The 12,469-nt window shown below is 36.1% G+C and overlaps 1 protein-coding gene across 5 annotated transcripts in view; it reads left to right on the top strand.

The window, feature by feature from the left end:
* Positions 1-12,095, top strand: part of LOC121449734 (amine sulfotransferase-like) — a 53,864-nt gene extending 41,769 nt beyond the window's left edge. For all 5 annotated transcript variants that reach the window (XM_041654391.1, XM_041654392.1, XM_041654393.1 and 2 more), the window contains 4 exons: positions 3,113-3,239; positions 4,497-4,591; positions 9,855-10,041; positions 11,547-12,095. In XM_041654391.1, the coding sequence (XP_041510325.1) occupies positions 3,113-3,239; positions 4,497-4,591; positions 9,855-10,041; positions 11,547-11,668 (531 nt within the window). In that variant the 3' untranslated portion in view covers positions 11,669-12,095. The remainder of the gene's footprint in view (positions 1-3,112; positions 3,240-4,496; positions 4,592-9,854; positions 10,042-11,546) is intronic.
* Positions 12,096-12,469: the final 374 nt, after the last annotated feature.

Raw genomic sequence — 12,469 nt, 5'->3', positions numbered from 1 at the left:
TGGCTGTGAAGTTCCACAGTGGCTGGGAACATAGCCTTGGTAGCTATACTACCCTGCAGGCTTGATTTTCATTAGCATCTAGCTAGTTGAAATAAAGGAATCTCTTCTTGGGACTTTGCTTTTGACTCCGGCAGGGTGCCCAAGTGAGAATTTTTCTCTCTGAAGCTAGTTTTAGTGACTCAGGCTTTTTCCTGTATAAGCATTTAATTTCCTAGGTTATGATCCTATATTAATTGAAACCGAGGTGAAGGGTAATACAGAATATTAGTAGTTTGTCAAGTTAGAGCAGAAGCCAGTAGATCACACCTTCCTGAGAACAATACGAAGAATCAATAAAACAAAAAGTCGGTTCTTTCAGAAAATCAACATAATAGACAAACTTTTCTCTTAGTACTGCATTCATACTGTCCCATAAGTTTGGGTATGTTGTGCTTTCATTTTTGTTGAATTCTGGGAAGTCTTTAAATTTTCTTTATTTCTTCCTTGACCCATTGATGATTCATTTGAGCATTGTTCAATTTCCATGAATTTGTAGACTTTCTACAATTAGCATTGTGGTTGAAGTCCAACTACAAGTTATGGTGAGCTGATAAAATACAGGGGGCTATTGCAATTTTTTTTTTGTATCTGCTGAGGTTTGCTTTGCAATGGTGTATGTGGTAAATTTTAGAGAAGGCTCCATGAGGTGCTGAGAAGAGAGTATATTCTTTTATTTGGTGGTGGAATGTTCTATAGCTGTCTGGTAAGTCCATTTGAGTCATGACGTCTGTTAGTTTCTTTATTTCTCTGTTAAGCTTCTGTCTAGTAGACTTGTGCAGTGGTGAAAGTGGAATATTGAAGTTTCCCAATATTTGCGTGTGGGGTTTGATGAGTGATTTAAGCTGAAGTAATTTTTTTTTTTACAAATGAGGGTGTCATTGTTTGGGGGGCATAGGTGTTCATAATTGAGACTTCATCTTGATGGATTTTTCCTGTGATGAATATGAAATGTCCTTCTCCATCTCTTTCGATTAATTTTATTTTGAAATCTATTTCTTAGCTATTAGAATAGTTACACTCGCTTGTTTCTTCGGTCCATTTGCTTGGAAAATCTTTTCCCAACCCTTACTCTGAGACAATCTCTGTCTTTGAGATTGAGATGTGTTTCTTGTCTGCCGCAGATAGATGAGTCCTGTTTTTGTATCCATTTTGATAGCCTGCCTTTTTTCATAAGTGAATTGAGACCACCTATATTAAGAGATATTAATGACTAGTGATTGTTAATTGCTAATTGCTAATGTTAGCAATTTTGGTTTTGGTGGTGGTGGTGGTGGTGGTGGTGGTAGTGTATGTGTGCTTCCTATTGGATTTGCTGGTGTGAGGTTTCCTGTTACCTGTGATTTTTGTGGGTACAGCTAGCTTCCTTTGGCTGGATATTTTCTTCTGTTACTTTCTGTGGGGCTGGATTTGTGGATAACTATTATCTAAATTTGGTTTTGTCGCAGAATATCATATTTTCTCTGTCTATGGTAATTGAGAGCTTTGCTGGGTATAGTTGTCTGGGCTGGAATCTGTGGTCTCTTAGTGTCTGCAGAACATCTGCCAAGGACCACCTAGCTTTCAGAATTTCTATTGAGAAGTCAGGTGTAATTCTGATAGGTTTGCATTTTATGTTACTTGTCCTTTTTTTTTTTTTTTGGCAGCTCTTAGTATGCTTTCTTTATTCTGAATGTTTAGTGGTTTGATTGCTATATGGCAAGAGGACTTTTAGGGAGTTCTATTGTAATTGGTGTTCTGTATGTTTCTTGTACCTTCATAGGCATTTCCTTCTTTAGGGTGGGAAAGTTTTCCATGATTTTGTTGAATATTTTCTGTGACTTTGAGCTGGTATTCGCCTTCTTCAATCCCTATTATTTTTAGGTTTGGTCATTTCATGGTGTCGTTGATTTCCTAGATATTTTGTGCTAAGAATTTGTTGGATTAAACTTCTTTTTTAACCAATGAATCTATTTTCTCTACTTTATATTCAATGCCCATGATTCTCTCTTCCATCTCTTTCATTCTGTTGGTTATGCTTGCATTTGTAGTTCCTGATCATTTACCCTGATTTTCCACATTTAAAATTTCCTCAATTTTTTTGTTTTCTTTATTGCCTCTATTTGAATTTTCAAGTCTTGAACTATTTCCTTCACTTGTTTGATTGTTTTTTTCATGGTATTCTTTACTTTCTTTAAGAGGTTTATTGAGATATGTTCTTTGAGTTTGGGCTTTTCTTTCTTATTCTTTTCCTCCTTCACTTACATTATTTCCTTTTTTTAAGAGAGTATTTCATGTAGCCACAGCTGGCATGAGCTCCTCCTCCTGCAGTAGATACCCACGTTTTAATGTTGTGGACAGATGCCCACAGATTATTATTTCTATGTGAGTTTTTATACTACTTATGCTCTTAACTCATGTTTAAATTAATTTTCTGAAAGATATGAAGGAAAAACTCATTTTTGAAGATTATAAGTAGATTACTAGTTATACCAATATGATTATTAGTCTTGTTTTATCTCCAAACCCTCCCCTCCTCCCATTCACTCAACTTACCACTGCTCACTCAGAAAGGACAAGGTACATTGCTTTGGGCAAAGTCCAAAGGCCCTCCCTACTCTATCTAGATTGAGCAAGGTATCCATCCAAAGAGAAAAGCTTCCCAAAAAACCAGTACAAGCAGTAGAAATAAATCCTGGTGCCACTGCCACAGGCCCCTCAGACTGCCCCACCCATAAAACTGTCAGTTCCACTGAATGGGACTAGTTTGGACATATGCTTATTCCTTCCATATCGGGCTGGAGTTGGTGAGTTACCATTAGCTCAGGTAGACTGTTTTAGTGGGTGTACCAATTATGATCTTGATCTCCTTTTGAGCTACATTCTTAAACATGAAATGCCATAGAGAAAGGTTGTTTATTACAGTATTCTCTGGAACACCAAAATATAAATAATAACCACTTGACTTTGTACAGTTCAAAGACTAGAATAAATAATTACACTATTGTCAGAAGCAAATATTATAAAATTGTATTAAAAAACTTATAAGCATAACCAAGATTTGCTTAAAGAAATAATTCCATAATTCTATCTACAGATTCTTTATATCTACAGAAATCCTAAAGATGTTTTGACCTCCTACTTTCATTTTTCAAATTGGATAGTTATAATTGAAGCCTCAAACACTATAGAAACATTTATGCAAACATTTCTACATGGAAAAGGTAAGCATTAATTAATCAACCCAGAATCAAATGAATCACACGAAAGGTAACAGTAAGCCAAATTCTCAGACTTACAGAACATAACTTAAAGAAATGGACCCAGGCACTTCTTTTTTAAAAGAACGACAACAACAACAAAATAAAAGACAAGAAAAATCAATATCAGACAAACAAAAAACAAAACAAAAAGAACTAATATCTAGTGACAATGGTATGTCAACTCTGTATGCTATCAACTGGGTTTTCTATCTTTATGCACCATTTGAGGATTGCCAGGATTACAAAGGCATATCATGTAAAAATTATTTTGGTTTACAGATATTCTATCAATTACTTTCAACTAGTGCAAAGGTAGAATAATCCATTCTGTCAGAGAAAATGCTGAGGGTGGTTGAATGTTTTGCATGAGCCTGTGTTTGGCTTATACCGCAACAGTGGAATTGTTCATTCTACTGCATAGGTGGATTAATTAAGGAAAGAGGCTCAACACTGTAGACAGAAGTTTCTGTCCCACATGGTCCCATAGTCCATTCAGTCCCCCAAAAAAATACAGAGGTTTATATTAATTACATAAACCACTTGGCCTATTAGATCAGGCTTATTATTAACTAGCTATTACAACTTAAATTGACCCATAATTCTTCTATATATTTAACTACTTGACTTGGTATCTTTTCTCAGTGCAGCATTTTCATTTTGCTTTCTCTGGATGACCACTGTCTCTGCCTTTCCTCTTCCCAGAATTCTCCTAGTGTGGGCACTCCCCCTATACTTCCTGCCTGGATACTGGCCAATCAACATTTTATTAAACCAATACAAGTGACAAATCTTTACAGGGTACAAGAGCATTATCCCACAGCACAACACACGTGGAATCAGAATTTCGCTGGTTTGTAAGATGATAGATTCTGACGGTTGCTGACAGTAAACAAGAGGAGAAAACAGAGACTTGTGCCCTCTGTGGAGAAGAAGGAAAAAGAACCAGTGTGCCTTAAAGCCACCTGCAGCCTCAGGCCCTTTATTTCTCTATTATTTCTTTCATATTCCTTTAGTAACATTATATAGACAGGTTTCTATAAATGTCAGGTAATTATTCCCACAAACCATTAAACATTTTAAAAATAGGGATCTAGATTTCCATCGCAGGCCCTCCATTTTACTTCTAAAAATTCCAAACCAGAAAAAAAAGGCTCAGAGTTGGTTGTCCACTACATGGATACACAGCTTGGCATTCCCACTTGTTACTTTTCTTCCCAGTGGTAAAAAACAATTGGTTTGACCACATAAGAGGCTGGTATGAACACAGACATGACTTCAATATTATGTTCCTGAGCTATGAAGATATGAAGAAGGTAAGTTGTATTTTTAAATGATTTCTTTTACACAGCTCTTCTCTTGATTAAAAGCATATTCTCCAAGATATCTTCATACTTTAATTCTTCTTTGGGCTTTTTGTTGGAGATCATTCCTAATGTCCAGCCTCTGCCTCGTTCACTGGACTTCTTCTGTGCTCTCTTCTCCCTTTGAAGTCATCGTTTGTGATCCCTTTTTATGTATCAAAGGTAACCCCTAAACTTCACAGCACAAATGGCTTCCATAATTAAAAACTTTATCATCACATGTTAATTACATTCATTAGTGAAATTTGATGTTATATTCTTGTCCATGAATAGAATATGCATTGATCTTATCTTGTCACATTCTGGCATTCCTTTCTTGCCCCTCAGACCTTACCCAATTACTGCTAAACACAAAAACACTTAAAAGTCGTTTAAGGTTGACTTTTAAGTTTTTAAAGAGAACACAAGAAATTTGTCTCATTGTCTAGCTTATTAACTTAACCTGATGTCCTTAATTTCATACATTTTACTGCAAATGACAGAATTTTATTTCATTTTTATGTCTGAAAAATATTTTACATTATTATTGTATATGATGTATATTATAAATTCTTTACTCTTTCATCTGTTGGTGGACATCAGGCCAAGTCCATGTCTTGTAGTTGAAGATGTATAGCAGTAACACTAGATAGCAGTAAGGTTTTTAATGGTGACTTCATTTCTCTTGGCTATATTCTCAGGGAGGCTAGAACTGACATAATAACCCACTTTACTATATTTCCCATGCTCACCACTAAAGGCCAGCAAACAGCAGTGAGGCTTGTATCTACTATAAAATGTGAACAATTAGAGCCATAGACAATAATTTGACTGATGGGACAAGTTCTCTGGTTTTTTTCTAAATAATTTTTTTAATTATTTTAAATTATTTTTCTTTTTTTTTAACTTTTTTTTATTGAGAAAAGGAGAAAAAAAACAAGTTTCCTCCTCCTCCAAGCCTCCCATTTCCCTCCCCCTCCTCCCACCCTTCTCCTCCTCCTCCCACCCTTCTCCCCCTTCCCCCACTCCTCTCCCCCTCCCTCTCCAGTCCAAAGAGCAGTCAGGGTTCCCTGCCCTGTGGTAAGTCCTAGGTCCTCCCCCCTCCGTCTATTTCTAGGAAGGTGAACATCCGAACTGGCTAGGCTCCCACAAAGCCAGAACATGAAGTAGGATCAAAACCCCTTGCCATTGTCCTTTGCGTCTCATCAGCCCTCATTGTTCGCCATGTTCGAGAGTCCAGTTTTATCCCATGCTTTTTCGGTCACAGTCCAGCTGGCCTTGGTGAGCTCCCAGTAGAACAGCTCCACTGTCTCAGTGGGTGGGTGCACCCCTCGTGGTCCCGACATCTTTGCTCATGTTCTCCCTCCTTCTGCTCCTCATTGGGACCTTGGGAGCTCAGTCCAGTGCTCCAGTGTGGGTCTCTGTCCCTGGTAATATACCCAAGAGATGCTCTATCATATGACAAAAGCATTTGTTCAACTATGTTCATAGCAGTATTATTTGTAATAGCCAGAATCTGGAAACAACCTAGATGCACTTCAATGGAAGAATGGATGAAGAAAGTATGGAATATATACACACTAGAGTACTACGCTGCGGTAAAAAACAATGACTTCTCGAATTTTGCATGCAAATGGATGGAAATAGAAAACACTATCCTGAGTGAGGTATCCCAGACCCAAAAAGATGAACATGGGATGTACTCACTCATAATTGGTTTCTAGCCATAAACAAGGGTCACAGAGTCTACAATAGATGAACCTAAAGAAGCTAAGTAAGAAGGTGAACCCAAGGAAAAACATATAGTTATCCTCTTGACTAAGGGAAGTAGACAAAATTGCCGGGGAGAAAATTGGGATCTTGGGAGTGGGGTGGGATGGGGGTAAGAAGAGATGGGGAGAGAAAAGGTAGAAGGGAAGGAGGGAGGGACTTGGGGAAACAGGAGGATTGGGATAAAGGAAGGGTGGATAGGGGAGCTTGGAACCACAATTCTTAGTTAAGGGAGCCACTTTAGGGTGGGCAATTATTTTAAATTTTAATTGCTTCATCTGGAGCAACTCTCAGAGAATATGGAGAATAATTTTTGACTTTTCACAATTAAACAGTATCTATAAATCAAAGAAAAGAGAATTAAAGTTCACCAAATTCTGGTACTTATTGACATATTAATTAATGAAAAATAAGTGAATGTCCTCTCTGTGACAGGCTGCAAAACAAGAGCAAACAAGGACTTATCTTTTTGTAGAATCCATGAGTTAACAAGGAAGGCAAACAGTCAAAAAGCAAATACCCAAAGTAAAAAATCCATAAGTGTATCTTGTCTGGTGACAGGGCAAAGTGGATAAAGGGCCTTCCAATGTGTGCCTGAAAACCCAAATTCAATCCTCACATAAAGGTGGAAGGCCAGAAATAACTCCTTAAATTTGTCTTCTGAGCTCCACCCATGCACCATGGCACAAGCTCCCATCAAACAGCAATCACGATGCATGCTCACATACATACACGCACGCACACGCGTGCACACACACACACACACACACACACACACTATGATTTTTAAACTTTTAGAGATTTTAGACTAGTAAGTGTAGTTATTAAAGAAATGCCAAATATAATGTCAGCATTCATACGAAGTTTTCTGGTATAACTAAAGATAATGGCTTTTCTTGGGGGTAAATGTAACACAGGATTTACAAGTTGATATATATAAAATCACAAAAAGAAAATGGGTAAAGGCAAAACACAAGAGTAATATTATTTGAAGCAATACAGTACTTAAAACCAAGTAAGAAAAGGACTTGAACATCAAAGGTGTTGGGTAGGGAACAAGAAACTAGTATGTGAGACTGGAGTCAGGACTGCGCAAGATCTGTGGGTCATGCTAATGATTATTTCTGTAATCCCAAAGTAATGAAGAGACATTAAGAGTTATTTTTTAAAAACACAGCAATGGAGCAAAATTAGTTTCTTTGAAATATCATTCCCTACCATGACTTTAAAAGTGAAAATGGTAAATGTGAGTAAACAAAAAAAGGTGAAGATTTACCTACTGACTATACTCACACATCATGCCCATAATTATAATTGACATCATTATTTTTTAAAGAGAGAGAAAACTCCCAATATTCTCTAGAATGTTCTTTCTGTTCTTGGTTTTGTAGTCAGTCATTGTTCATCAAAGCCATTTGTGTAAATCACTTAGCATTAGGATCCTATTATTTTATTAACCACAACACTCTAAGTTTTTTCCTCAAATGACCACACAGAAAGATGGAGACTAACATACTTAAGTCATCTTAGCAGGGCCCTAAATATCTGGTCCCCAGATGTAAAACCATCTCTGTTTTTTTTTTTGTAGTAAATGTATAGACTCTTTAGAAGCTCCAATTCTATAGGTAAACTTTTCACTTCATTGAATCTGTCCTTTTTTATAAGGGCATTACTGAATTTAATATAATCAATTTAATAAGTTTTTTCTTGCTGTCTGTACTTCTAGAGATATACCCCACATGATGTAAATCATTCTCCATGTCTCTATACCTGTGGAGGGATATTCAGAACAGAACTGTGAAATCCTGTGTGGTAAATCATTCCCTTTAACTCTCTCTAAGAGCATCATAGTTTAGGCCCTTGCTTTTATGTTTGGCCAATTTTCATTTGTTTGAAATACATTGTAAGGTGAGAATTCAGCTTATGGACATCTGATTTATCAAGAACAATTGTGGAAATGAATGACCTTTCCCACTTAACATCCTTGGTAGCCCATATTAAAAATTATTTATCCATTATAAGTGAGAAATAATTTCCTGGGAAGTCTAGTCTGTTCTGTTGGTGCATTTCTGTATTCAAGTCATAACCACACTGTTAGAATCACCATGACATTCAAATACTTTATGTGGGTAGAGATGGTTCAGTAGGTAAAGGGTTTCCTGCCAGACCTGATGAGCTAACTGCAGTCCTTGAGGCACACATGTTGAAAGAAGAATTAGCTGTTATGAGGTGTCAAAATTTCATATGAATTTTGCACAGATTTCTTTTCTTTTTGCAAAAATGAAAAAACCAGCAATTTTGTTACAGACTACATAGAAATTGTGGATTACTTTGTATAGCATCTTTAAAATAACTGTCCTCAGCTGGGCAGTGGTGGTGCACACTTTAATTCCAGCACTCAGGAAGCAGAGGTGAGGTATCTCTGTGAGTTCAAGGCCAGCCTGGTCTACAGAGCGAGATCCAGGACAGGCTCCAAAACTTCAGAGAAATCCTAGCACAAAAAAAAAAATAAAAAAATAAAATAAAATAAATAAATAAATAAATAAAAATTGTCCTCCAATTCATAATTGTAAGATGCTGTTCTGTTTGCTTCTGTTTCTTTTTCTTTCATTGATGTTTTGTTGGTTTCAATGGATCTGTCACTAACATTTTCTCCATTTATTCCTAAGTTTTTAATGCTACCATTTCAAATTTCATGTATTTTTACCTTACTTTAGCATTTCTCATCACTTGTATTTATAATTTCAACTAATACTTGTGTGTTGATTTGATTTATATCTCACAGCTTTGTAAAATCTCACTGTTCTAGCAGATGCTTTGCTTTCCCTAGTTTTTGTGTTACATATGAGATCATACTGCCGTCCATTTTACAGAGAAAGTTTTACTTCTTTGCCTATAATTTAGACGCTATGTTTCTTTTTCTTAACGAAATTATCTGCCTATTATTTCCCAGTAAATGTTAAATGGAAGTAGTAACATCTGACTGATTGCAGACATCAGATAAAAATGATCGTATTCTTCTCAACCAAGTATGTTTCTAGCCAAAAATATTGAAAGCAAGTGATTTGAATGGAGATACCTGAGTTCTTCTGCTCATTTGCTGATTATTTTATTTTATGATGATATTGAGACAGGAGTAGTAGCTGCTACCTCTAACCCCAGCCCACAGGATACTACGAAAGGAAGACCATGCCTAATTTTGAGAGCAGCATAGACTTCATTCTGAATTCCAGGCCAGCTTAGACTACAGAGTCTCAAAAAAGCTGTGTTTTATTAACGGTTTATTCTGTATCCGTTACAATAAATAATAATTTCAGTTTTAATACACCCTGTTTCTATGATGTTTTCATGTGTTGAACAATCTTTGCATTCCAAAAGTAAATTCTAGCTGTTCATGTTACACACTGCGCTGTAACTCCCACCCCCATTATAAGGTCAGTAACTTCTTAACCCATGACATTTTCAGGACCTCAGGGGCTCAGTGCTGAAAATCTGCAGTTTTCTGGAGAAAGAACTGAGTAAAGAAGATGTGGATGCTGTTGTGAGACAAGCTACATTTCAGAACATGAAATCTGACCCACGAGCAAATTATGACGATATTATAAAAAAGGAAATTGGGACAAGAAATGATCAGGGAACATTCCTCCGCAAAGGTGAAATGTACTAGTCTGTAGAGGCAAAAACACAAAAAAACGTTGAGTTTTCCTGATGTACTTTGGAGAAATAATATCTGTTTCTAAAGTATTTTTCCAGGTGATAATGACATTTGGAAGCATCAAGCATTTTAGAAAACAGAGAACCTGAAGGCTCTATAATAGTTTTAGTTAAAATTGACAATTTCACTTACTAAATAAATATGAGTTTCCTACATTTTAGGCAACACAACTCAATTTTTCAAAGGTGTCAGCAGGCTTGTCCTAGGCAATAGATGTGTTAGAAGACTCTAATTGATATTGTGCTATTGTTTTCTTGATGTTGTTTCTTTTGTTTTGTGCTTTATTTTGGTTTTATTTTGTTTTGTTGGGTGTGTGTGTGTGTGTGTGTGTGTGTGTGTGTTTCTAAGAGAGAGAGAATGTGTGTTTCTCAGTTTGGTCTGAGCAACCATAGCTACCTTAAATTCATAATCCTCCTGCCTCTACAGCCTCTTCCTGAAAGCTAGGATTACAAACATGGTGATGAACTGCTTAGACAAGAACAATATTATTTACTATTTTCCTAGGATATTGAACAAGTAAACTTACTGTTTGTTCATACTGAAAACAAAGTTTAAAATGTTGCTTCCTCATGTGTGAGATTTTTTTATCATAAAAATTAGAGGGATGTCTTAATAACTATTTCTGACATGAATTCAATAAAGTAAACAGGCAATAGGCTTATTATGATCTCATTATATGCCCAGAGATATGGGTAAGAATGAATATTTTCCACTTGATATTATTTTAAATTATCATTGCTGTGAGAATTAGCATATATTTAAAAATTGCTGGGTTTTTATATTTTTCAGGAACTCTTTTATTTTGTCTCTTCTGCCACTTAACATCAATTCTTACATCTCTCTCCTCAGCAAGCCTAAATGTCTTACCCATGATAGCTCATTATATGTTCCAAATGCAAATAATAATATCATCCTCTCAGACAGCTAAGGACCCTAAATGGCTATTTTCATTTTAATTACTGTAGTGATCATTTCAAATTCCTACTCAGTAAAACCATAACAATAACAACTCTGAAGCTCTGTGATGCCTTGACTTGATTTGCTAAAAACCTCTGGGTCTCATTTTTTTTCTGTTTAAAAATAAAGAACCAAAAGCTTATACCTCAAAAGACTGTGAAAGATACTGTGTTTGAAATCTAAATGTTTTCTTAGTATAACAATTGGCACATAGTAAAATGTACTTTTAAAATTCTAATTTTTTTTAACTTTTAAGGTGTTTTTTTTTTCTTTTTAAAAATTGGCTACAACTCAGTGATAGTAGCTAGTGATACTTATTATGTTGCTACTCAGAGGTTTCTTCTGTGATGAGAGGAGAGATAGCCAATATAACCCTCCTGAAAACTCAGTGATGTGCAGTGTGAGTTGTAGGAGTAGAGTGAGTTGGGTGGATTGCGCCCCGATACTGCTACTTATGTAGCTGCTATCCTGTGCTTCTCCCATTAGGAACCATTGGAGACTGGAAGCATCACTTGACTGTGGATCAAAATGAAAGATTTGACAGAATATTCTACAAAAAAATGAAAAACATACCCTTAAAGTTCATTTGGGATATGAATGAGGAGTAGAACTTTAATTACCACGTGAAGTAATCATATAAAAATGTACTAACCAAAGGCCATACTCAAATATTAAAATTAATTTCTTTCACTCACTTAACTATGAATATAAAGCATAATTCTTGAATGAGAAAATAAACTTAAGCTTAGCTTGCTGGCCATAACATTGATTTCAAAGGTAGCTACTAGCATTGGTATCTTTCACAAAAATGGTTTAACAGAAAACATAAAAAATGGCTCGTAGTCTTCAGAAATACTTCAATAGTTCACATTTTCTTTACCTTTAATTAATTTAGGATGGAATTAACTCTAAAAATCCAATTACTCTTATACCTAACTTTAAGTGATTGTTTTCAAAATCAATATACTCATTCAACTGTACTATGTGAAATAAAGAGAGATGTCATATAAAAACATATATGCCTTTCAAAAATAATATAACGGATCTCAGTTTGCAGTAAAGACATAAATATCAAAGACTAGACATATGTTGGTTTAAGAGTGGATGCCCAGGATCTGGGCTCACACCTGGAGACATATGGGGGTTCAAATGTCATTCAACTGTTGGGTCCATACCATTGAGTGACATGCACTGCTAACCAGAATCATGGTGACATCTGAGCCAGGGCTGCTACAAAGAACTCTGTCTAAATCCATGGTCCAATCACAGCTAAGGTCTGTATTGATGGGGGAGGAACAAGGAGCAAAGGGTTTCAGGGTTTGCTCACCCAAACCTGCATGAGCAGGGACAGCTCCTGTGTTGTTCTAAGGAGGACCAGGGCCTGCTGTCCAGACTGGTACAGTCAATGA

This window comes from Microtus oregoni, unplaced genomic scaffold (genome assembly GCF_018167655.1).
Source record: "Microtus oregoni isolate MIOR12 unplaced genomic scaffold, Mior012 000006F_ref0000085, whole genome shotgun sequence".
NCBI lineage: Eukaryota > Metazoa > Chordata > Mammalia > Rodentia > Cricetidae > Microtus > Microtus oregoni.
Note: the sequence above shows the minus strand (reverse complement) of the source record. Positions and strands in the feature narration are given on the sequence as shown.